The following is a 27,370-nucleotide window of genomic DNA, read 5'->3' as shown; positions in this document are numbered from 1 at the left end:
TTAGCAACTTCTAGCATCTTTTAGGACAGCCAATAGCTACTTTCCTTACCGAGGAGTTGGCAACACTGACCTCACAGCCTACCCGCACTGTATCTACGAGCTGTTGGCTAGAGCGCACGTGCCAAGACCCGAGTAGGCACATTTGCTATTTAACACAACAGTCTTTGTGACAACTATCAGGAGAGTTGAAATGTGATGGAAACACATTGAACTTCCGATTTTTATTCTGTACATTAAAACTGAATGAAAATCTGTCGCCAATTGGATGAAACCTAGCTATGGATATAGATGGTTGGGTTTGGAGCTAGCAAGAAAGGCATTTCACTGTACTTGTCCACGTGACATTAAAACTTGAAACTTGAATTCACCTTAGTTGACAACTCAACCAAATGTAAATCAAAACTAGACGTTGAACTGACGTCTGTGCCCAGTGGGTAGCTTCTCTTACTTCACAACACAAAAAGCAGGACAACAGCTCACAGCACAAGTACGCTTTCTCACATATGTTTTTTTATAATCATATCAAAATAGAATTAAGTGGCCATTATCACAACATTCATTTTTTGATAACTCATAACAAAACAGACAATAACTAATTACAGTTGAAAGAAGGCATTATGACATATGCCACATTTTCAATATTTAAAATACGTTTGGCTGGTAGTTAGGCTATTTGAAGTGAGAACACGTTAGCTGACAGGTGATCAGCAGTGGCCCACACGCAAGCACTGAGCTTCTTTGCTTGACACATCTGGCCCATGCTGCTTTTAATGTCTGACACTTTTATCGGGGTACTTCTTCTCTTCAAATTGTAGTGTTATTCACCAAATAGTTTTACTAAACGGCCTTGTAAAATCCACAGGACACTACAAAGCAATGCTTGAACCCTTTTTTTTAGGACAACTTACTGTAAATCAAGATTAAATGTCAACATTTTGTAGCAAAGGCTTGAATACAGCAGGGGTGTTATAACTAGGATTAATGGCCCACAGTCACACTATATGATTTCTCCACAATCCTTGCTTTAGCTGGATCGCAAAACTGCAGTATCAGTCTGGGGCGTGTTTGTGTGTGCTGTCACAACAAACTGACAGAGACAGAGACAGACAGAGACAGAGAGAGACAGAGAGAGACAGAGACAGAGACAGAGACAGAGAGAGAGAGAGAGAGAGAGAGAGAGAGAGAGAGAGAGAGAGAGAGACCCAATTTCTGTATTTGGTAGTGCATAATTGTCTGTGTTAAAAATGACAATGGAGCCTCATTCCAGTACCCTTTCTGTGTCTGTCTGTATTAAATAAAGCAACACACAGCCTCAGGATACAGAAGGTCTGATGCTCTACGGTTCCCTATGCAGACAAGGACTGGTTAGCAGTGAGCATTTAGAATAAGGGACTATCTGATTTATGGATTCATGAGTGTTAGTGATCAAATACATAAATATGATTCTGTTCACATAATTCCATATACTCTAACACTCACACGGGCATACACACGCATATTGTACACACGCGCGAGCACAGACACGCACATACGCACGCACAACCACACTGACACACAGAGTTATACAACAACACAAAGTCATTACCATCACCTGTCTATCATACAGACAGTGAATGGCAGGCAACACCTTTTCCCTTTTTCAAAGCTTTTCTTTGTAGTTACACTGGGCTCAATTCGATCAGATCCGAGTCCGCTTTAGCCAACATTCCCATGGCGGTTGTTTTGGCGGTGTCAGAGGTGGAACTGAGTTAGAGCTGTCAAATCCGTAAGTGCCTCCCGGCGTTAATACCTAAAGCGGACATTGCCATTGGCCGAGTCTCATGAACAGAAATCCTATGTAGCCTTGTTAACAAGTTGGAACACTGGAACGTGAGATGTAATCTACACCTCCATTAGGATGATGAAAATCCCATAATTTGATGAATCCGTTTTTAATCTGAGCGTAATCATTTATATATAGCCTACACTTTCTGGTTCTGAACTTCGAGCCAATTTGACGGCTCCAATGCAGTTCCTCCTCTGACACCGCCAAAACATAACGCTTGATCTGATTGAATCGAGGCTATGGTCTGTGCACACAAAGGCTGACAGCTCAAATTATATTGAGACCGGAAAAGGGATCGATATTCAACCCCCCAAAATGCTTCATTTGCAGTAATCCTATTGAAAATGAACACAGGAGACACATGTGATATAAGGAATAAATAATGTTAAAGACAGACATAAAAGGTGTAATGCAACCCTGTTTAGCACCTTGCATCTGGTTTTAATCCCATTCTCCGAAAGAAGTGCAGTTGAACATGAGAAGGCAAACCTGTGCATTGTTGTTGATGGAATTCCAGTGTTTTAGATCAAATTAAATACAATTAAATATGTTTATCGAAAAACGAGATTCTACATTGTGTAACTATTGAGACGTGTAATATCTTTGCTGTGTAGTTCTATTGACCTTCCTTAGTGCAGGAATAGACTAGAGCATATAGAGCAGCTTAAGCACAATGTAGGGATACTGCTCACATCAGTCAAGACTACCAGTCAGTCCAACAGTCCTAGCTCATATAAATGTCATCATTTCTTTCCCATTGTCCCTGTAATATCTGCTTGCCATGTTATTTTCCCGGTCCTCTATCATTGTACCTTTCTAGTCCGAAAAAACAAACGTCTTCTTCCATGTCAGAACACAGTAAGCAACATTTTGGAAATATGTATTTTTTTAAAGTATTTTCAACGAAAAACACGTATTTTCAACGTCTTGTGCTCATAGGGAAATGGGAGATTTGGACTGACTTAAAAATAGTCTCTCTCTCTTTGGTCTTCTTGACAAGCATGATCAGTCCACTTCTTGGGATAATAAACCATGCCTTGGATGAGAATATGAAGAGTTTTTAACCGACTTGCTCTCTACTGACTGGAGTGGTTTACTATGCTGTTCAAAAGTCACGAGTGAGGTCCAATAGCACTGAGTCCAACGACAGTCCAACATCCTTGTGAACGTTCCAATGTTCTTCCAATGATATCTTCCAAAGTTCTAATGTTGTTCCAATGATCTGTTCCAACGTTCTAATGTTGTTTGAATGTTCTGTTCCGACGTTCCAATGTTCTTGATCCGACTGGGGGAACATCTTGTTGTTAATAGGAGATCATCTTTTGATGGATCAGAGATACGTTGATGGATCACCTCAACCTTGTATGTATTTACATCCCATTCTTCTTGTCCCATATTTCTTTCCGTCCAAGGGTTGTTTTGGGTTCACCAGACAATCATTAGTACTATTAGGGAATACCTCGCGGTCACAGGACGAGCAGGTTAATGACACTCGAATAGTAACTCATAAGAAAGGATTGAACTGCTCGGTGTCGCTACTGGATTGTCCACAACAAACACAGAGAGCATCACTCCCTGGATGAGAAGGAGAAACAGAAAATGTGTTAAAATGGTTATATTCTAGACCAGGCTCATCTAGAATATAGTTGTTGTATATGAATATACACTTTTCTGTGGAAAGTATGTGAAAGGGTTAGGAAAGTATTTGAAAACTGTTTGCACATACCTTGCCCAAAAAAGTATTTGAAAGTGTTGGTATTTGAAAGTACTTGGAAAGTGTTTGAATGGGTTTGAATGAAAGTATCTTACCTTCAGAGAGATTGTAGGTTCTACATTAGCATCGCTCTCATTGCAGCCTTGCTGATGCGCTTGCGGTTGTTCTTCCTCATTCTCTTCCTAGGTGGGCCGGGCCGAGCAGGTGGCCGGGGACCAGCCAGGACTGAGGGCGCTCGCGTCGAAGTGGGCGACACCGTGTCTGAGAGAAGAGGAGAATATTAGATTCAGATGATTTAACAGTTTGGAATACACATGAAACTGAGAAAAATACACCCAAAACACATACACACACAGACACAGCCAGACAGACACACACCACACACACGTGCTAGCTCACAATGTTCTCTATCTACCTGTTCTTTGTGTGGTGGTTTGAGTTTGATGTTTATGATTTGGCCGATGGTACTGCTGCTCCTCTTCTTCTTGCTGTTGTTGTTTCTGTTGCTCGCGTCTCAGGAGCTCCTTCTCATCGTCCAGCCTCCTGTGGAGTAACAACAGCTCCTTCCTCTCCTCCTCCAGCTTCTCCTGTTCCAGTTGGAGAGCGTGCTGGAGGCTCCTCTCTGAATCAGGGGTCTCATTGTCTTTACGTCTTTGATCAGCTTCCTCAAGGGGAGGGAATCTGCTCTCGGGCCTCTGATTGGTTTCCTCCGTAGGATGGAATCGCTGTTCCGTTCTTTGATTGGCTCCCTCTCTGCTTTTGGTTTCCTCTGAGGAGGAGTTGGTCCCATGTCGCTGTTGCTTTGATGTGTTGGTGCGTAGCGAGGGACTCTGTGTTTGTGTGGGTTGTCTCTGTGTCTCTTGGTCTCCCTCTTCACTGAGGCTCAGACTACCCTGCTGCCTATCTCCCCTACTGACATTTCCCTCAGTAATGTTAAATAGCGAGTCCCCTCGCGTCTCGACCCCGTCTCTCTTCTCGTGGTCAAGCTGTGCCATGTCGATGTTCATTGCGGTTGTAGTGCCATTGACACTACTACTGTCTCTCCCCTCCTCCATGTCACCGTGATGTCGACGTTCGGTCCACTCGTTAGCCCCCAGCTGTCTGGTAGCATTAAGCAACCACTGAGGATCCATCTTGTCATGGTCCAGCCCATAGCCCCCTTTCCTCTCCCCTGCGTCTGAGGAGGTGTCCTTGGGGTTCCAGTGCTGGTCCAGCAGGTCTTCCAGCTGGATCCTCTGGTTGTGCTTCAGCTCATCTCTGCGGTGCAGCTCCTCCTTGGATCTGGCCTTGGCTGGATGGCCCTCTCCTTTGTTGTCTTTCTGCTGTCTGCGGGGCGTGGACTTCTTCTTGGGGACGGCCGGGGGACGAGGGGCGGGCTGGCAGCGACACTCCACGTGGTCGTGGACCGACACGACTGCCTTGGAGTAGTTGGGCCGCTTGTCCACGTACTGGATCTTCATCACCTAGTGAGGAGGAGGAGGAGGAGAGAGATTCAAAATTACTAAATCGATTTTTTATTTTTTTATGACTAACCCTTTATTTGACCAGGTAGGCCTAAGTCAGCTGAGAACATTCTCTTTTACAGAAACAACCTGGGCAAGAGGTTCAGGGTAGAGGACAGGCGTTGAGATGGGGGGTGGTGTATATGTACCTGTAGGTGCCTGGTGTGGGTCAGCACGGGGACACACTGCAGGCTCTTGGTGTTGCAGCAGCCGGAGCATCGCTGTACCTCCACACAGGGAGGCCACAACATGAAGTTGGCGTTGCTGCGGTCCAACATGGCACGGGTCACCTCCATCACCTCTGTCCTCACCTTACATAGTGCCTGCTGAGCCGGCTGTGCGTCTGAGACACCAAAGACAGACAGACGGACGGACAGACAAACGGACCATTTAAAAACTCACATATTACTTACAGGTTTCACAAGATGGGACAGTGTACATTAATCAGCAAATCAGACACATAATTGGAAATGTGCTGGAGCCTCAGGCTTAATGTTAAACGCATACCCTCTACACTGCCCAGTGCATACAAAACAGCCAGCACATAGGCCTCAAAATGTATAAAACGTTTTGTTTACACTAATTCTACTGAAGGTATAGTACTTATGCTGTTTAAAGAAATCACATGCTATTGAACCAGTGTACGCATGAGTCTTGGAGTTGTGTAACTTGGAGTTGCAAGTCATAAGGTGTTTGTTCAGCAAATAACTAGTGAATCGCAATATGGTGACATACTCTAGATGTTTCTTTACCACAACATGCATTACACAACTCATTTTGGACTAGATATAGCTGTCCAAAACCACCCAAGTCAACATGAGTGACGGAAATATGTGGAATTATAGCCTAGTGTCAGAGACTATGAGGAAGGTGAAAACTCACCCAGACTCCTTGGCAGTCGGTTGCTAGTGTTGTTGTTGGAGTGTTGTCCACTCGGCAAAAAATCATCAGAGAAATCCTCATCTGAGGAAAAACAATCCAATATTAGTTTACAGATCTAATCAGCTCGTTGCTTCAACTGTTTATTTTTTATTTTAAATTTTTTAGGGGGTTATGACTTTTACTCTGTGTGTGTGTGTGTGTGTGTGTGTGTGTGTGTGTGTGTGTGTGTGTGTGTGTGTGTGTGTGCGCGCGCACGTGCGTGCATCTGTGTGTTTATCTGCGTACGGTGCATGTGTGTGTTTATGAGAGCGTTTGAGGCATTGTTTATAAGTTTAGCTTCCCCTTAATAGATGTCTGTTTGTGTGGGAATTTCTTTCTGTCATGACCTCATGTTTGTATGTTTTTGTATCTTGAGACACTGAATAGCTCCCTCTTTGTTTCTCTTATCTCGTTGAGTTTGTATATAGTGTTTACTGTATGTGATGTTCGCTATTCAATGATGGGAATCAAATCTGGGGAATATGTGTATCTATTTAAGAAGTCTTTCTGCCCTCTGTGTCACTGTGGCTCTGACGGTTTGTCTGTTAGTCAGCCTGTGAGATTCTGTTTATAGTATTTACTGTGTGTGACGTTGCCCTGTCCCTGTTGGGAATGAAATCTGGGCATCATGTGACAACAATTTTCACTATCTTTCCCTCAGTCTCTGTTGGTCGGGTTAGTTAGTCTGAGAGAGCCTCCATCACTTGGCGTGACCAGTGTGTCTTGCTGGCTTGTGGTCCTGTACGGCTCAGTTGATAGAGCATTAGGCTTCGGAAGCCAGGATGTGGGTTTGAATCCCAGGGCCACCCATACGTAAACATATATGCACCTATGACAGTAGGTTTCTTTGTAAACAGATTCTGCTAAAATGCATATGCATGTTGATGAGTATCAGCATAGTACAACGTTAGAGATATTTACCTACGGAGTCACTGAGCAGCAGCAGCTGCAGATCCTCTATGGAAGAGATAGGGTTGCTCCTAACCAGCTCCACCAAACCTGGAGGGAGAGGATCCCCCTGAGAGAAAAAGATGAGACAGGAATAAAACTAGATTCTCCCAAATCAAATATTTTCTCAGCTTCCCCATTTATTCTGTGTAGACATGGAAGCAAAGAGACAACAGCAGTGGTACATGTAGGCAGTGGTGTAAAGTACTTAAGTAAAAATATTTTAAAGTACTACTTAAGTAGTTTTGGGGGGTATCTGTACTTTACTTGACTATTACTTCACTACATTCCTAAAGAAAATAATGTGTTTTTTACTCCATACATTTTCCTTGACACCCAAAAGTACTGGTTACATTTTGAACGCTAATCAGGACAGGAAAACGGTCCAATTCACACACTTATCAACAGAACATCCCTGGTCATCCCTACTGCCTCTGATCTGGCAGACTCACTAAACACAAAAGCTTTGTTTGTAAATGTTGTCTGAGTGTTGAAGTGTGCCCCTGGCTATCCATACATTTTAAAAACAAGAAAATTGTGCCGTCTGCTTTGCTTAATATAAGGAATTTGAAATTATTTATACTTTTTACTTTTGATACTTCAGTACATTTAGAACCAAATACTTTTAGACTTTTACTGGTGACCTTCACTTTTACTTGAGTCATTTTCTATTAAGGTATCTTTACTTTTACTCAAGTATGATAATTTTTCCACCACTGCATGTAGGTAGGTGTGGGTTAGGGTTAGGGGGTTACCCGACTTACCCCCCCTAATCATTAATGAAACAAGAGGATGAAGGAAATGGCTGCTTGGATTCACAATGGCCACTAAGAGGGGGTGAATGACTATTGGCCTTGTGTCACCTCATCTGCTAATACTTAGGGGTCACAGGAGTCAGGAAGGGTTCAGGAAGTAGTGGGGGATGGAGTGATTGAGAGGAGGAGGAGGAGAGTTGGATCAGAACAGAGAGATGGACGTCAGGGGGAATAATGGAATGGATGAATAAAGGAGAGGAAGTTGCATCTATGGAGATATTAACTCTTGCTAGCTGGGTCTACCACTGTTTGACCTATTGGGTCCGAATCCCGGGTCTTATGCACACCACAAGACCGGGTTAACTCTCTGAGCTAATGCCTAGGCATTCATTCAGGGAGCTAACACAAGTCGAACCACCTCTGTCCGTTACATTCATCCATTCAGTTTCTTGTGAGAATAAAACGAAGCCCTTTGAGGAGGAAGAAGCCATGCATGAAGGGCATTCACACACTATTAATGTAGACAATGTACTTTTCCCCGTTGTTGTTGGGCACTGAAGAAAGTCCAGTCATACAAAAGGAAAATGCCATGAGTTAAATTAACATCTCTATTTGTGTAGCGATGCCCCTGAGGAGTCATCCCAGTTATTTCCTCTCCTTGGCCCCAGTCTAAGTGTGAGGCGCCAATGGCACCCTATTCCGTATTTAGTGCACTACTTTTGACCAGAGCAATTTCATTTGGGACGCACATTTATAATTGTGCTGGCTGCGCATTATGGTCTGGGCCTTTGTTCATAGAATGGCCGCTGTCATGGCGATTTGTGTCTGAGCGGGAAAATTTAAATAAACACTTCACCCCCTGCAACTGACGTAAACAGAAAATCATAACCTTCACCCTATAATACTGTAGGAATCCAGGAGTTACTCTGGTCCTAATTGGTGAACTCTAAACGAGAACTCTAAAATCACACACACGCACACAAATCAGCATCTGACTGAGTCACATCTGGAAGTTCTGGAACAGTCAGTGTCTTCTAAAAGCTACCGTCATTCTTCTGATCACACAGACTGAGACAGGCACTTATTTTAGAGCCATCACGCAGTAGACCTCCATCTCTCTGAATAGAGATGGAAACAGAGACAGACCCAGGCTGCATCTCAACAGGCACCGTATTTCATACATAGTGCACTTAACAGGGAATACATTGCCCTAGTGATGTTTCATGGGAAGTGGGTTGAGCTGAGGAATGCCAGGTACAGGCTATAGGAGTAGAGAGGTGAGGAATAAGGATACATGATTATGGGTCTAGTTTTGCTGCCTGCCGGCATGCGAGTACACACACACACACACAAATGCACATACGGCTGAACATGTGCACGTTCTCACATGCAATCCCTAAAACCATGCCTATGAGCACATGGTTTATGCATACGTTTATAGGAACACACACAAACACATTCAGACATTACATTATACAGCTAGACTCCATTCTGTGGGATATAGTTGACTGAGGGAATTCCCTGATGGTATACCTCAAAGACACCTCATATGATCACTAGCTACAGGCATGTACACCAATACATCACTGGATAGGAGGATGTACAGATGACAGAGAACTAGTTCAACTATACTTAACAATACTTTCTAACCCATCCTTACTGCCACCTCCAGCAACCTGTCCTCAGGGCAATTCGTATGATTTGGGACGTTTATTTGCATCCCTCCAAGGCTGCCTCCAAAAGCCCAGTCTTTGACATGACAAATGTGGTGGGCAACACACACCGCTGGCAGCTCTGGGAAAAAGACACACTGGAGGACTGACTTGCCTAGCTAAATAAAGGTTGAATAAATACAAATAAATGAAAAGGAAGTCATAGATCTGATAGCATGAAAGCAACTGAATGGCATTCAAGGAAACCCAGCAAAGAAGGGGTGCGCCGCATTTCGCCCTGTTTCAACATTCATTTCCCATAACTGAAGACTGTGTGTGTGTATGTTGTTATGACCCACATAGTCAGAGCTTTGTTTCACTACAGACTCTTCCCACAGCCGCTACTGCCTAATCCTGTGAATTTCCCAAAGATGGCCCGATGTAGCTCAGTTGGTAGAGTATAGTGCTTGCAATGCCAGGATAGTCGGTTAAATTCTTGGGACCACTAGTATGTAAAATGCATGACTGTAAGTTGTTTTGGATAAAAGTGTCTGCTAAATGCCATATAAAAACTTAGTGTAGAAAACATTAAGAACACCTTCCTTCCTAACATTGAGTTGCACCCCCCCCTCCCTTTTGACCTCAGAACAGCCTCAATTCAGTGGGGCATGGACTCTACAAGGTGTCGAAAGCGTTCCACAGGGATGCTGGCCAATGTTGACTCCAATGCTTCCCACAGCTGTGTCAAGTTGGCTGGATGTCCTTGGGTGGTGGACCATTCTTGATACACAAACTTGTGGAAAACCCAGCAGCATTGCAGTTCTTGAAACAAACCAGTGCCTACTAACATACCCCGTTCAAAGGCCCTTACATATTTAGTATTGCCCGTTCACCCTCTGAATGGAACATATACACAATCCAGGTCGCAATTGTCTCAAGGCTTAAAATGTATTCTTTAACCTGTTTCCTCCCCTTCATCTACACTGATTGAAATCAATTTAACAAGTGACATCAATAAGAGATTACAGCTTTCACCTGGATTCACCTGGTCAGTCTATGTCATGGAAAGAGCAGGTGTCCTTACTGTTATGTACACTCTGTCTATATTAGTATTATATTAAAGTTAGGGCCACTTTGGCCTCTTCTCAAGTCTATCAAAATGAGACCTTCAAACTTGAATTATATCTCCTCTCTTAAAGATAGAAACCATAAGGGGACAGGACTCACCATGGTATAATTCACCATGCACTTAACATGTGTGTCTTATGCAGGACGTATCCTGGGTAAGGAACTTTTAGGATACTTGCTGTGTATGCTACGATACAAAGTACATAGAATCGGCTCCAGCAGTCAAGACGAGAGCCCTCTGTCCTTGAGTTAAACCTATTTTTCCTATTCTTTTTAACTGCCATCATGCGTCTTAAGGCCCTCAACACCATGATTCAAGACAATGGTCAGCCATAGCATAATTAGAATGATTTATAGTTGTGTTTCTGTGACAAGCACTCATCCTATTGCTAGCCTGTCATATATCCTGTGGACACACACACACACACACACACACACACACACACACACACACACACACACACACACACACACACACACACACACACACACACACACACACACACACACACACACACACACACACACACACACACACACACATTTGGCCTTGCTTAGCTCCCAGGCATGTTTCATGATGGGTCTGGTGAGATTTTAGATGGCCTTCACCTTCCACTCATATGATGTTTATCAACAGGTTTATGAGTTTAGACATCTGGAGAGGGGCCCATTTTGAGCATGAACATGTGGACAAGCATTGGGGAGTTATGGGGCCCAACGAATGAGCGCATCATCAGAGCATGTGCCCCAAGCATACCCCAAAAATGTATGTTCATGGAGAAAGATTGTTATTTTCACTTAGGGATTCTGGACTATAAGAAGTTTAGGTTCTGTAGACGGGTCTGCCATGTGCTGTAATTGTTCTATGGTTACCTTGCCAAGCAGGGCCCAATCGGATGTCCTCACCATGAGGCCCTCAAAGCCTGAAGTGAAACTTTGGACTGTTTCAAATAAATTGTATATAGAAGCATTAAAGCCATGAGGTGAGCTGTCATAAGGTGTGGTTCAGATGATGAGCAGTTTAACTTACAAGACACAGCTTAATTACTACTTCCTGATTAATCAATAATAACAAGTGCACGTGTGGTTGTACGCCACAAACATACACTAAGTGAGGGGCCTGGTTCACATTTATTTTGTACAAAACATTATTGAATGTAACAAGTTGGTGCCTTTTGTTTGGAGAGCACACAAGGCCTAGTGCACACATTGTTAAAATACAATGACCCTGAAATTCAACAATGGTCTATCATTGGGGCAAATATACTCAACAATGGTCCCTAATTTTACCATTCACAGTGAAATTAAACAAAGAAAATAAACGTTGCCTTTCAAATGAGCTAAACAGAAAAACATATATTTGGCAACGGACTTTGGGCAATTAGGCCTATATTTGAATTCATTGACTCTGTCACATACCTCTGCGCTGCCCGACCGCAGACATGCCGCAAGCAACGCGAGCAGCTGAACCCAAACCCACGAGCTCATCTTGCTGCCCAGGCTGGATTCTCCGCGATAGACCAAGCATTTATGGAAACAGCACGAGTCTCTCCCTCAGCACTAGGCGTGGGGACAGCGGCTCGCTCTGTGGAATTGGAACTCCTTGCCTTGCGAGTGGACGGACACCCACACTTGCCGTCTCAGCAAAGTATCCAGTGAATTAGCAATTGTAGCCTACTCAATGATACGCTTGCCACACAAAACGTCCACCCAGTTCGAAATTCCACTGTCAGGGGACTAGGGGAGTAAGGCGACTTTTTTGAAGATGCTTTGGTCCATCTTCAATTGATGTGTTTAAATCCCCAAGGAACTGTTTGTGGTGTGTTCCAAACACAATAATCTCCTGCAGGCGGGATGATAGTCTCAGATAGTTTGGTATCACACAATTTAAAAATGTTTTTAAGGCACCAGTCGAGTCATTAAAAGTCCAGGTGCGAAATTAAAACGCCCAATCTTATAGCCTATGGCTTTAAAATAAACATCTTACATTATCCCAAAAAATTATCAATATAAGGAGAAAAAAAATCTTCAAACAATTTAAGTTACTTGTATATATCAGACAAAGTTTACAAACAAACAATATTCTAGACTAGATTAGTAAAATGTTATTTATACTACACATTAATACAGGCTAATGCTAGGTTATCCCTCGAGACATCAAAACTCTTCAAGTTGATTCAAATCCCTTTTTATTTTCCTTTTCCACGCGTTGTAGCCTACACGAGGTTATTCTCTCCTTTATAACGCACGGTGCGCCTCTCTCTATATGAAGCGCAACACAAGTGTGGTACGTAGCCTACAATGGGAGTTTGCTGTCCGCTGCTTCGTCACAGGCTTATCAATATCCGAAGCTCTCTGTGGCACAGTGCGCGTCAGCCCTGTTCCCTCCTGATTACGCCTCAACCGCACTTGACGGGAGAGCAGATTTCCAAGAGTTTGTACAGTATCTCTCCCGCCCCCTGAAGGCAGGGCCATCATCTACATGAAAAAGGACTGACTGGGCTACTGCCTATTGAGGGAAAGGTCTTAAGTTAAAGGAGAAGTCTCGTGTGAGTTATTGCAAGGGTTTATGTCTGCAACCATGTATTAAAAGCTGCAAATTCACACCGAAATGTGGGTCATAGATCTGTCATTCTCATTGAAAGCAAGTCTAAGAAGCTATACATCTGTTCTATGTGCCCTATTTCTAAGCTGTTCTTCTTAAGTTTAGTTTTTGCATCTTTTACTTTCGGTTTTGTACACCAGCTACAAACTGCTGAAAATACAATCATTTTTGTTATGGAAAATATATTTCACAGCGGTTTAGATGGTACAAAGATTCTCTACACTTCTTTACACTTGCTTTTTTTGTCACATAAACTGAAAACTGAAACTATTAGAACTGTAAACTGAAACTATTAGAATTTTAGCAACCAGAAAATGGCAGAGCGATTTCTACATATTTTTAATAGCCCATTAGCACAGATGTTTGAAAGTACAGTACACTGTAAAACAAATCCTGTAATTGTCACAGTGAATTACTGTATAATCAGCAGTAACATACTTATAAACCGAATACAGTAGATTACAGTAAATTACATTGCATTGTGGGAAAAAGGTATATGTCAGGGAAATATTTGTTGTATTTTGGAATATCACTGTAAAAATGCTGCAAACACAGTAGCAGTTCACTTACTGTATTTGTGAATATTCCAATAAAAATGCCACACTTAGCATACAGGCAACAAAATCAAAGCAAATCCTCTGAAGCAAGACATAAAACGTTTTTGCTAATTGTTATTATAAATGCAATATTTATTCTTAGTTAATTGGTACAAGTCCGGCATACTAAATATCCTGAAGCTTCTGCACATATGCAGATCATGTTCTGCGCATGTGTATATTCTCTACTTTATGCGGAGCGTACAGGCTACTGAGGAGAATAATGCTTGTTCAATAAAGTCAGATCAAAGCTGAATCAATGTCTGCAAGATAACATAATGATAGTATTCTACATAACAGAACCAAATATAATAGCATAGTATAAGATTACTGTAAGACAAAAACACCACCTCATTCAATCGTGAAAGATAATTCTTCAAGTTTTACCATGAAACATCCCTGCAGAATCTGCATACCAATTATTTTATCTCAGTCAGTTTCATGGGGATATACAGTGAGGGAAAAAAGTATTTGATCCCCTGCTGATTTTGTTCGTTTGCCCACTGACAATGAAATGATCAGTCTGTAATTGTAATGGTAGGTTTATTTGAACAGTGAGAGACAGAATATCAACAAAAAAATCCAGAAAAACGCATGTCAAAAATGTTATAAATTGATTTGCATTTTAATGAGGGAAATAAGTATTTGACCCCTCTGCAAAACATGACTTAGTACTTGGTGGCAAAACCCTTGTTGGCAATCACAGAGGTCAGATGTTTCTTGTAGTTGGCCACCAGGTTTGCACACATCTCAGGAGGGATTTTGTCCCACTCCTCTTTGCAGATCTTCTTCAAGTCATTAAGGTTTCGAGGCTGACGTTTGGCAACTCGAACCTTCAGCTCCCTCCACAGATTTTCTATGGGATTAAGGTCTGGAGACTGGCTAGGCCACTCCAGGACCTTAATGTGCTTTTTCTTGAGCCACTCCTTTGTTGCCTTGGCCGTGTGTTTTGGGTCATTGTCATGCTGGAATACCCATCCACGACCCATTTTCAATACCCTGGCTGAGGGAAGGAGGTTTTCACCCAAGATTTGACGGTACATGGCCCCGTCCATCGTCCCTTTGATGCTGTGAAGTTGTCCTGTCCCCTTAGCAGAAAAACACCCCCAAAGCATAATGTTTCCACCTCCATGTTTGACGGTGGGGATGGTTTCTTGGGGTCATAGGCAGCATTCCTCCTCCTCCAAACACGGCAAGTTGAGTTGATGCCAAAGAACTCAATTTTGGTCTCATCTGACCACAACACGTTCACCCAGTTGTCCTCTGAATCATTCAGATGTTCATTGGCAAACTTCAGATGGGCATGTATATGTGCTTTCTTGAGCAGGGGGACCTTGCGGGCGCTGCAGGATTTCAGTCCTTCACGGCGTAGTGTGTTACCAATTGTTTTCTTGGTGACTATGGTCCCAGCTGCCTTGAGATCATTGACAAGATCCTCCTGTGTAGTTCTGGGCTGATTCCTCACCATTCTCATGATCATTGCAACTCCACGAGGTGAGATCTTACATGGAGCCCCAGGCCAAGGGAGTTTGACAGTTCTTTTGTGTTTCTTCCAATTGCGAATAATCGCACCAACTGTTGTCACCTACTCACCAAACTGCTTGGCAATGGTCTTGTAGCCCATTCCAGCCTTGTGTAGATCTACAATCTTGTCCCTGACATCCTTGGAGAGCTCTTTGGTCTTGGCCATGGTGGAGAGTTTGGAATCTGATTGATTGATTGCTTCTGTGGATAGGTGTCTTTTATACAGGTAAGAAACTGAGATTAGGAGCACTCCCTTTAAGAGTGTGCTCCTAATCTCAGCTCGTTACCTGTATGAAAGACACCTGGGAGCCAGAAATCTTTCTGATTGAGAGGGGGTCAAATACTTATTTCCCTCATTAAAATGCAAATCAATTTATAACATTTTTGACATGCGTTTTTCTGGATATTTTTGTTGTTATTCTGTCTCTCACTGTTCAAATAAACCTACCATTAAAATTATAGACTGATCATTTCTTTGTCAGTGGGCAAACGTACAAAATCAGCAGGGGATCAAATACTTTTTTCCCTCACTGTACACTACCGTTCAAAAGTTTGGGGTCACTTAGAAATGTCCTTGTTTTTGAAAGAAAAGCAATTTTTTTGTCGATTATAATAACATAAAATTGATCAGCAATACAGTGTAGACATTGTTAATGTTGTAAATGACTATTGTAGCTGGAAAAGGCTGATTTTTAATGGAATATCTACAGAAGCGTACAGAGGCCCTCTCACGCCCTGACCTTAGAGATCCTTTTAATTCTCTATTTGGTTAGGTCAGGGTGTGACTAGGGTGGGCAATCTATGTTTTCTATTTCTTTGTTGGCCGGGTATGGTTCTCAATCAGAGGCAGCTGTCTATCGTTGTCTCTGATTGGGGATCATACTTAGGCAACCTTTTTCCACCTGTAGTTTGTGGGATCTTGTTTTTGGTACTGTGCTGTTTAGCCCTTTCGTATTTGTTGTTTTTTCGGGGTTCATTTAATAAATTAAAATGTACGCCTACCACGCTGCACCTTGGTCCGATCCTTCCATCGACGAACGTAACAGAAGATCCCGCCACAAACAGACCAAGCAGCGTGGCCGGGAGGAGCAGACATCCTGGACATGGGAGGATATCTTGGACAGTAAGGGATCCTGGACGTGGGTGGAGATTCAGGTTCGAAAGGATCGCCTTCCACTGGAGCAGACGGAGGCAGCGAGGGAGGAACAACGACGACACCGGGGTTCGCGACCACGACGGAAGCCCGAGAGGCACACGTGGTGGTTGGCGGAGCCAGGGTTTGAACCAGCGCCAACTCCCCGTACTCACCGTGGGGAGCGTGTGACCGGGCAGGCACCATGTTTTGCGGTGATACGCACTGTGTCTCCAGTGCGCATCCACAGCCCGGTGTGTGCTGTGCCAGCTCCCCGCACTTGCCGTGCGAAAGTGGGCATCTGTCCAGGACGGGTGGTGCCGGCTCAGTGCGCCTGGTCTCCAGTGCGCCTCCTCGGTCCAGGATATCCTGCGCCGGCTCTACGCGCTGTATCTCCAGTGCGCCTTCACAGCCCAGTGCTTCCTGTGCCAGCTCCCTGCACTTGCCGTGCGAAGGTGGTCCTTTGTCCAGGACGCGTTGTGCCAGCTCTACGCTCCAGACCTCCAGTGCGCCTCCACGGCCCAGTATATCCTGTGCCAGCTCCATGCACCCGGCCTCCAGTGCGTGTCTCCAGCCTGGTACGTCCTGTGCCTGCTCTACGCACGAAGCCTCCAGTGATGATCCATTGCCCGGAGCCTCCAGTGATGATCCATGGCCCGGAGCCTCCAGTGATGATCCATGGCCCGGAGCCTCCAGTGATGATCCATGGCCCGAAGCCTCCAGTGATGATCCATGGCCCGAAGCCTCCAGTGATGATCCATGGCCCGGAGCCTCCAGTGATGATCCATGGCGCGGAGCCTCCAGTGAAGATCCATGTCCCGGAGTCTCCAGCGACGGTCTGCAGTCCAGAGGCTACAGCGATGGTCTGCAGTCCAGAGCCTCCAGTGACGGTCTGCGGTCCAGAGCCTCCAGCGACGGTTGCTGTCCAGAGCCTCCAGCGACAGTTCCCTGTCCGGAGCCTCCAGCAACGGTTCCCAGTCCGGAGCCTCCAGCGACGATTCCCAGTCCGGAGCCTCCAGCGACGGTTCCCAGTCCGGAGCCTCCAGCGACGGTTTCCAGTCCGAAGCGTCCAGCGACGATTCCCTGTCCGGAGCCTCCAGCGACGGTTCCCAGTCCGGAGCCTCCAGCAACGATTCCCAGTCCGGAGCCTCCAGCGACGGTTCCCAGTCCGGAGCCTCCAGCGACGGTTCCCAGTCCGGAGCCTCCAGCAACGGTTCCCAGTCCGGAGCCTCCAGCGGGGGTTCCCAGTTCAGAGCCTCCAGCGGGGGTTCCCAGTCCGGAGCCTCCAGCGACGATCTACGGTCCGGAGTCCCTGGCGACGATCTACGGTCCGGAGTCCCCGGTAATGATCTACGGTCGGTCCGGAGTCCCCGGCGACGATCTACGGTCCGGAGTCCCAGGCGACGATCTACGGTCCGGAGTCCCCGACAACGATCTACGGTCCGGAGTCCCCAACGACGATCTACGGTTCGATTCCTCCGGCGATGATTCACGGTCCGGAGTCCCCGACGACGATCCCCGCACCAGAGGCGCCACTGAAGTTGGCGGAGCCACGAGCGGAGCGGGGTCTGCGTCCCGCACCGGAGCCGCCACCGAGGGTAGATGCCCACCCGGACCCTCTCCTATAGGTTCAGGTTTGCGGCCAGAGTCCGCACCTTTGGGGGGGGGGGGGGGGGGTACTGTCACGCCCTGACCTTAGAGATCCTTTTAATTCTCTATTTGGTTAGGTCAGGGTGTGACTAGGATGGGCAATCTATGTTTTCTATTTCTTTGTTGGCCGGGTATGGTTCCCAATCAGAGGCAGCTGTCTATCGTTGTCTCTGATTGGGGATCATACTTAGGCAGCCTTTTTTTCCACCTGTAGTTTGTGGGATCTTGTTTTTGGTACTGTGCTGTTTAGCCCTACTAGACGTTACATTTCGTTTTGTATTTGTTGTTTTTTCGGTGTTCATTTAATAAATCAAAATGTACGCCTACCACGCTGCACCTTGGTCCGATCCTTCCATCGACGAACGTAACAGGCCCATTATCAGCAACCATTACTCCTGTGTTCCAATGGCACATTGTGTTAGCTAATCCAAGTTTATCATTTTAAAAGGCTAATTGATCATTAGAAAACCCTTTTGCAATTATGTTAGAACAGCTTAAAACCATTGTTCTGATTAAAGAAGCAATAAAACTGTCTGGCTTTAGACTAGTTGAGTAAATGGAGCATCAGCATTTGTGGGTTCGATTACAGGCTCAAAATGGCCAGAAACAAAGACCTTTCTTCTGAAACTCGTCAGTCTATTCTTGTTCTGAGAAATGAAGGCTATTCCTTGCGAGAAATTGCCAAGAACCTGAAAATCTCGTACATTGCTGTGTACTACTCCCTTCACAGAACAGTGCAAACTGGCACTAACCAGACTAGAAAGAGGAGTGGGAGGCCCCGGTGCACAACTGAGCAAGAGGACAAGCACATTAGAGGGTCTAGTTTGAGAATCAGACGCCTCACAAGTCCTCAACTGGCAGCTTCATTAAATAGTATCCGCAAAACACTATTATTATTATGTGACTTGTTAAGCACAGTTTTACTCCTGAACTTATTTAAGCTTGCTATAACAAAGGGGTTGAATACTTATTGACTGAAGACATTTCAGCTTTTCATTTTGAATTAATTTGTCAAATTAAAAACAAAACTCCACTTTGACATTTTGGGCTAAATTATGTGGTGTGTAGGCCAGTGACACATAATCTACATTTAATCAATTTTAAATTCATGCTGTAACATAACAAAATGTGCAAAAAGTCAAGGGGTTTTAAAACTTTCTGAAGGCACTGCATGTAATGTGTTGTCATAAAGAGTTTCATTTGAATGATAACATTCGCCTAGGAACTCACTTGAACTCAAATGAAGGAATTAAAAAATCTGTCACTAAAAATTACAGTCAAGGATGGTAACTATACAATTCACTTGAAAGGCAAGGCACTGGGAAATAAGCAAATAAGGCCTTACAGTAAGAGTATTTGTTACTGTAAAATGACTAAAGTAGAATTATTAGCACTTGAAATATATTACAGTAACGGTATTGGTATTCTGTAAAATAGTATACCGAAAAAATAGTAACAGTATACCATAAAATACTGTACAGTAACATACTGTTCCTTTTTTTTACAGTAACTTACAAGTAACTTGCTGCCAGTAAGTTACTGTAAAATCAACAGGACATTTTTTACAGTGTAACATTCATTACATAAACAAGTATAGTAGATATGCTTTCCTGGAATCTCAAAAATGTCCCAGTAGCAGCAGGCATATGGAAAATAATGACATACAAAGTTGGGGTTTGTAAAGACAAATGCCTTAAACCTCAATGAATTCATGAATTGATTAATCCATCCATTTATTCATTCATTACATATTCACGAAATAGATGCTGAATTTACAATGACCGTGTCATGAATAACCCACACTGACTTCAGAACAGAACAGAGATGAATAGGCTACTGCATCATAACGCAGTGCCCTTTCTTCCTCCATCTCACATGATGAGAGGTCGTGATCGTGGTCCCTGTGTCCTTTACCCACATCGCCCCTAGCGAGAAAGTAGGCCTAAGAGGTGTATCTAAACACCACCAGAGCTATTCTCAGATATTATGACCTTTCCTATCTGCTCATGTTTATGGAACATTTCTGGGACAATACTGCCTGTGACTCATCAATCTTAAAACTCACTTAGACTTGAACCCAAAAATAGTGAGCCAACATTATGGACTGGAGGTAATGCGTACAAGTTGATCAGATTTGTTGATATGTCTCCATTACTACAAGTTAAAACATGTGTCACTTATTTTTATAGTTTTTGTTTTTGTCTGTAGAAAGGGAAAGAAAAAAGAGGGGAGGAAAAAGAAGAAGGAGAAAAGAGAGAGAAGAAGAAGTAACAGCCAAATGAACTAGCTCCCCGAGTGAGCGTCAGCAACGGTGTTGAGAAACACCACATCACTTGTTAGCAGATAAGTATGTCATCAATGTAATAGGAAAATAATGTAGTGCTTTGCTGTAAACCGCATACCGGTCAGGGAGGAAATGTTCATGGCTCACAGACAGAGAAGTGACTGTGTTTGGCATTTTACACTGAGGCTCATAGAAGCTGTGTGGGTGTCAGAAGAATCGGTCAGTGAAATCGTTCAGTGAAACATTGTGGTTTTAAAGAGAGGACCAGAGGTCACGTTTGGATGAGCCACTAAAATGTGTCAAGGCTGAACTCTATTCACCTATCCAGCCTCTTTCAGGCTCTCTGCCTTTATGGACATTTGCCCTTTTATCGCATCATGATCGTTGACCTTAAACATGTGCTCAGGCCAAATTTATATGAGCTTTATTATATAATTATGCTATATTTAAATTCCGTTTCATACAGTAAGTAGGGAGTCACCTTACACTTCCTGAGAAAGAAAGCATGCCAAACTCCAGACAGCAACACACTCCATAATTACAATGGAAACACACTCCATAATTACAATGGAAACACACTCTATAATTACAATGGAAACACACTCCATAATTACAATGGAAACACACTCCATAATTACAATGGAAACACACTCCATAATTACAATGGAAACACACTCCATAATTACAATGGAAACACACTCCATAATATGTGTTGCCTGCAGTTACGGCAAAAATCTCAATTTCCTTTGGAGGTTGCGTTAAAAGAATTAAGACTAGTTCCATAGTCCCTGTTGACCACACATGACCACCAGTAGGGCTGCAGCCAGAACGTGCCTAATTAGAGCCTGACGAATAATAGGATGCCATTGTTTCTGTTCGGACTGCAGTCAACGGAGGAAACTGAGCTGTTGAGCTATATATATATTTAGTCCTATGTACGTAACGTTCACACATCTATCCAAGGCCACTGGCTGTACGGCATATCCATCATGAGTCAAGTCACTGGTGGAAGTATTAGTCATGATAATGACGGAATGAACGCGAGAGAGAGAAGAGAGAGGGAGAGAGAGAGAGAAAGAGAGAGAAGAGGGAGAGAGAGAGAGGGAGAGAAAGAAGAAGAGACAAGATAACAACGATAGTAATTCAATCATATCATACAGTAACAGCTGCAACATCTGTTAACATCTGTTTGTATAGACCATCTCGTCTGAGAGGGAGGACATGATCCTTTGACCCTCAAAAGTGTCAATCAGGGAAGAAGTAGGATTTTGGTTCTAGTGGGGGGGGGGGGTCAGAGTAGCGGTTTAAGAGGGGCTTGGGGGGACTGAAGTGGAGTATGGGTCGAGGCCTATGTTAGGGCTGGAGGTAAGCGCAACACCAAAGGTTAATGGACCAGAATTAGGCAGCAGGACTGACCTTAACTCAACTCTGAACTGGCCCGAGGCTCCACTGCCAACACCAATCTACACCAACCTCCCCACTCTGGATCTGAGTGCCAACACCAATCTACACCAACCTCCCCACTCTGGATCTGAGTGCCAACACCAATCTACACCAACCTCCCCACTCTGGATCTGAGTGCCAACACCAATCTACACCAACCTCCCCACTCTGGATCTGAGTGCCAACACCAATCTACACCAACCTCCCCACTCTGACGGAAAAAAGTAAACAACCCCAAAACAGGATAGCTTGTAATGCTTAGAAACATCATTTATATGTAAACAGCTTCATATTTGTGTTTATATGAAGGACATTTATATTGAAGCGTTTTAATACAGTGCGCTAGCTATTTAACCACTCTAGGCCATGATGGGAAAAACGGAATAAAAGTAAATACCAAGAGCAATGGAAAATTAGATCTGGAACCCTTGACCCGTTTTGGATCTGTGAAAAAGCCCTCAAATATTTTAGTGAGTGCTGTCATTTCTCAATGGCTGATAAAGCTCTCTCTGTTTGGAGGAAATGGGGGTTAGACAAGGCCAGTGTGTGTGAGTGTGCGAATGTGCGAGGGTGTACATCATTGCGCATTTAATGTAGCTGAATGCTGTTCAATGATCTGCCTGTGTATAAAACGTTCCATCTTATAAAACGATCCATCGTTGTGTGTATGCGTGCATGGAACGTTCACCTTTCTGTTTTATATCTTATACGAGTACGTTATGTATCTGTATGTGGCAAGAGGTCTAAGAATGTACTGTACATGTATGTTGGTATGAACGTGTGTGTGTGTGTGTGTTTTGTAGGAATATGTGTGTCCATGATCCACACAGTATGAATGTGATGTGGTTATTAAGTTGTCACTTCTGTAGAGGGTGATTTATGCCTCTCTCTCCACTTCATGGTTTTGATGTGAGTTGTTATGGGACGCGGGCAGATGTAGGATCCTCTGTTTGATCTGAGTGCTGGTCTTATCTGTGGGGAAATCCCTCTCTCATCAGATGCATACTGTACCTGCTCCTCCCTTTCCATTTCTATCTCTCCCTGGAAACCAAATACAGGTACACACTCCACTCAAGCTGCAAGACGAGAGGCTATAGTTTAAGATTTCTTTTTTAACGGTTACTTTGTATAGCAAGTGAAGGAGGATTGACACAGAAGTCATTATTCATCTTTTTGTGTGTGTGTGCAGTTTTGAGCTGGCTCATCAGGATTGTACAGTATGATTCTTCTCTGTATTGCCAGCATTGGAGTCATCTACTAAGTATTCTACTAAACCCTGGTCTACAGTTTATCTACCCCCCCTCATCTACAATGTTCCCCTCTTGAGAGGTTAAAGCTACACCTGCACACACAGCAAATGGTCCAGTGTTAAATCAAAACTGAGTGTTAAATTTAACACTGGTCCAGTGTCTATATGGGTCCACACTTTTTATTGTTAAATGAACACACTGCTTAGTGTAAAGCTCATTTGCATATTTCCCATAGTACCTGGCCTTTCGGTGAGTTGTACATTTAACACCCATGACTGTATTTGTTAGTTACAAAGACATGATGGTTGCATTCATCCCTTTTTAGTCCTGTGTCCTTCACCAAGTGATATCTTAAGTGAATATGTTATCATTGAAATGGTATTATTTAATACAATAAAACACATATTTAATTAGGCCTTAATTTGAGGGCCTAGTTTTACCCTAATATAGTTGCCTGAAACTCATGGTTTATAGGCAATATCAGGCCTGCAAGTCATATTATGCTGGCTTGCAAAGTGATGTGTAATTCCTATTGGAATCCAGCCAGAGTGGGGATATCCAACATTTGCAATTTGTATTCACCCGCAACCTGCATTCAGAATGACTGAATATATGAGACTACCTAAAGCATTTAAAATAAGTCCAAGTAACAGATTGGATTAGTTTAGAAAAAGGTATGTTATTTATATTTGAGTAGCATACAATTAATTAATCAATCAATCAATGTACATGCATGAACATAGATATTGAAACAAACAATTCTAAAAATCAACCTGCAATAGACCATGCTGGGAAAAGTGATAATGATTTATATTGGTTTAACACTTGTTATTAACTCCAACACTGGAGTTATCAGCAGCACCTGACCCCTTAAATATATTCATAAATGTGGACTACAATCCCACTTCGGGATATCGCCTCGTGCCATGTGTTACCTATATCCACATGGAAAACGTTATATCTTGTCTATTCCATGCCTATTACAGGCCATATAATTTCATTCTAGGTGATATCTGGCCTATTCCATGCCTATTACAGGCCATATCATTTCATTCTAGGTGATATCTGGCCTATTCCATGCTTATGCTGTTCCACCTTGCCCTTGATCCATGACCAGTCCAGCTCCAACTGACATAATGTCTCAGTAGGGAGCCTTGTGGAACTCCACAGACTGATCTTCCATTAGTGCCTAGCCTGCTGATAACAGAGTATCAAATACACCAAATGGACAGCAGGGAATCATTAGCTCCACCTTTATGCTAGCACCACCATTACCATTCACATGGCTCAGGTTCCCTTGCTGGATGGAGGAATGTGGCTATCTTGATTAAAAAAAATATATATAATAATTATTCGGCTAGAGACAAAACCAATTCTTATGTGGAGACAATGCAAAGCAAACCAAGGAGCCATCTTGTTTCATTGACTCACACTGAATTTTGATAGTGTAAGTTTCCACATAATAAAAGACCACAATGCATGATTATTTATCAAGATAAACCGATAGCAAGATGTTATGTGAAAAAAAATGTACCTAGCAAACATGTTTTCTGTATAAGATGAGAGAAGATGGGCAGGTTGTCAATTGAACCCAAGCCAAAGCCTTATTTGCATCCAAGCAGAAATATTCAAGGACAGTCTAAAGCTCTTTAGGATAGTGCACAGATTACTTTGGCAGGCAAAAGTCCGCATCTCGCCCCCAGGTGACCATAAGTTAACTAATGCAATAGATGAATGTGGTCGACATGCATGATTCTTATGAAATAGACTAAATGCTCATATGATTAAGTATTACTGCACGGCAAAAGTAAGCAGACAACAGCAGAACTACAGTTTCTTCAGAAAGTATTTAGACCCCTTGACTTATTCTACATTTTGTTGGTGTTACAGCCTGAATTAAAAATGGATTAACTAGATTTCTTTTCGTACCCATCTACACACAATACCCCATAATGACAAAGTGAAAACAGGTTTTTATAATTTTTCGCAAATTTATTGAAAATGAAATACAGAAATACAGTGCCTTCGGAAAGTATTCAGACCCCTTGACTTTTTCCACATTTTGTTACGTTACAGCCTTATTCTAAAATGGATTGAATAAAAACATTTCCTCAGCAATCTACACACAATGCCCCATATTGACAAAGTGAAAACAGGTTTGTAGACATTTTGGCACATTTATTAAAAAAACTAAAACAGAAATAACTTATTTACATCAGTATTCAGACCCTTTGCTCTGAGACTCGAAATTGAACTCAGGTGCATCCTGTTTCCATTGATCATCCTTGAGATGTTTCTACAACTTGATTGGAGTCCACTTGTGGTAAATTCAATTCATTGGACATGATTTGGAAAGGCACACACCTGACGATATAAGGTCCCACAGTTGACAGTGCATGTCAGAGAAAAAACCAAGCCGTGAGGTCGAAGGAATTGTCCGAAGAACTCCAAGACAGGATTGTGTCACGGCACAGATCTGGGGAAGGGTACCAAAAAAGCAGCATTGAAGGTCCCCAGGAACACAGTGGCCTCCATCATTCTTAAATGGAAGAAGTTTGGAACCATCAAGACTTTTCCTAGAGCTGGCTGCCCGGTCAAACTGAGCAATCGGGGGAGAAGGGCTTTGGTCAGGGAGGTGACCAAGAACACGATGGTCACTCTGACAGATCTCTAGAATTTCTCTGTGGAGATGGGAGAACCTTCCAGAAGGACAACCATCTCTGCAGAACTCCATCAATCAGGCCTTTATGGTAGAGTGGCCAGACAGAACCCACTCCTCAGTAAAAGGCACATGACAGTCAGCTTGGAGTTTGCCAAAAGGCACCTAAAGACTCTCAGACCATGAGAAACAAGATTCTCTGGTGTGATAAAACCAAGATTGAACTCTTTGGCCTGAAAGCCAATATCACGTCTGGAGGAAACCTGGCACCATCCCTACGGTGAAGCATGGTGGTGGCAGCATCATGCTGTGGGGATGTTTTTCAGCGGCAGGGACTGGAAGACTAGTCAGGATCGAGCCAAAGATGAACGGGAGCAAAGTACAGAGAGTTCCTTGATGAAAACATGCTCCAGAGCGCTCAGGACCTCAGTCTGGGGCGAAGGTTCAATTTCCAACAGGACAATGACCCTAAGCACACATTTACATTACATTTACATTTAAGTCATTTAGCAGACGCTCTTATCCAGAGCGACTTACAAATTGGAAAGTTCATACATATTCATCCTGGTCCCCCCGTGGGGAATGAACCCACAACCCTGGCGTTGCAAGCGCCATGCTCTACCAACTGAGCCACACGGGACCACAACCAAGACAACGCAGGAGTAACTTCGGGGCAAGTCTCTGAATGTTGTTGAGTGGCCCAGCCAGAGCCCGGACTTGAACCCGATCTAACATCTCTGGAGAGACCTGAAAATAGCTGTGACGCAACGCTCCCATCCAACCTGACAGAACTTGATATGATCAGCAGAGAAGAATGGGAGAAACTCCCCAAATACAGGTGTGCCACGTTTGTAGCGTCATACCTAAGAAGTCTTGAGGCTGTAATTGCTGTCAAAGTTGCTTCAACAAAGTACTGAGTAAAGGGTCTGAATAATTTGTATAAATTAGCAGAAAATTGTAAACCTGTTTTTGCTTTGTCATTATGGGGTATTGTGTGTAGATTGATGAGGGATTTTTAAAAAAAGTTTTTTTTTAATAAGGCTGTAACGTAACCAAATGTGGAAAAATGTAGTCGATACATGTTAGTATCACCTTTGGCAGCGATTACAGCTGTAAGTCGTTCTGGGTGAGTCTCTAAGAGCTTTGCACACCTGGATTGGACAATATTTGCACATTATTCTTAAAAAATTATTCAAGCTCTGTCAAGTTGTTTGTTGATCATTGCTAGACAGCCATTTTCAAGTCTTGACATACAGTTGAAGTCAGAAGTTTACATACACTTAGGTTTGAGTCATTAAAACTCATTTTTCAACCACTCCAGAAATGTCTTGTTAACAAACTATAGCTTTGGCAAGTCGGTTAGGACATCTACTTTGTGCATGACACAAGTCATTTTTCCAACAATTGTTTACAGACAGATTATTTCACTTATAATTCACTGTATCACAATTCCAGTGGGTCAGAAGTTTACATGCACAGACTACGGTTTGCAACTGCACATGGGGACAAAGATCATACTTTTTGGAGAAATGTTCTCTGGTCTGTTGAAACAAAAATAGAACTGTTTGGCCATAATGACCATCGTTATGTTTGGAGGAAAAAGGGGGAGGCTTGCAAGCCGAAGAACACCATCTCAACCGTGAAGCACGGGGGTGGCAGCATCATGTTGTGGGGGTGCTTTGCTGCAGGAGGGACTGGTGTACTTCACAAAATAGATGGCATCATGAGGGGGGGAAATTGTGTGGATATATTGAAGCAACATCTCCAGACATCAGTCAGGAA

At 43.4% G+C, this 27,370-nt stretch overlaps 1 protein-coding gene across 1 annotated transcript; it reads right to left on the bottom strand.

Annotated features, from left to right (window-relative positions):
* Positions 1-415: 415 nt before the first annotated feature.
* LOC139580947 (trichohyalin-like) lies at positions 416-12,852 on the bottom strand. Its single transcript, XM_071410144.1, has 7 exons — positions 11,865-12,852; positions 6,884-6,980; positions 5,924-6,004; positions 5,191-5,384; positions 3,955-5,002; positions 3,635-3,800; positions 416-3,400 (listed from the first exon to the last, which is right to left on the bottom strand). Exons 1-6 carry the CDS (start codon positions 11,931-11,933, stop codon positions 3,655-3,657), a joined length of 1,635 nt encoding a protein of 544 aa, XP_071266245.1. The 5' UTR covers positions 11,934-12,852; the 3' UTR covers positions 416-3,400; positions 3,635-3,654.
* Positions 12,853-27,370: the final 14,518 nt, after the last annotated feature.

Source organism: Salvelinus alpinus, chromosome 1 (genome assembly GCF_045679555.1).
Source record: "Salvelinus alpinus chromosome 1, SLU_Salpinus.1, whole genome shotgun sequence".
Taxonomy (NCBI): domain Eukaryota; kingdom Metazoa; phylum Chordata; class Actinopteri; order Salmoniformes; family Salmonidae; genus Salvelinus; species Salvelinus alpinus.
This window is presented reverse-complemented; position numbering and strand designations above follow the sequence as displayed.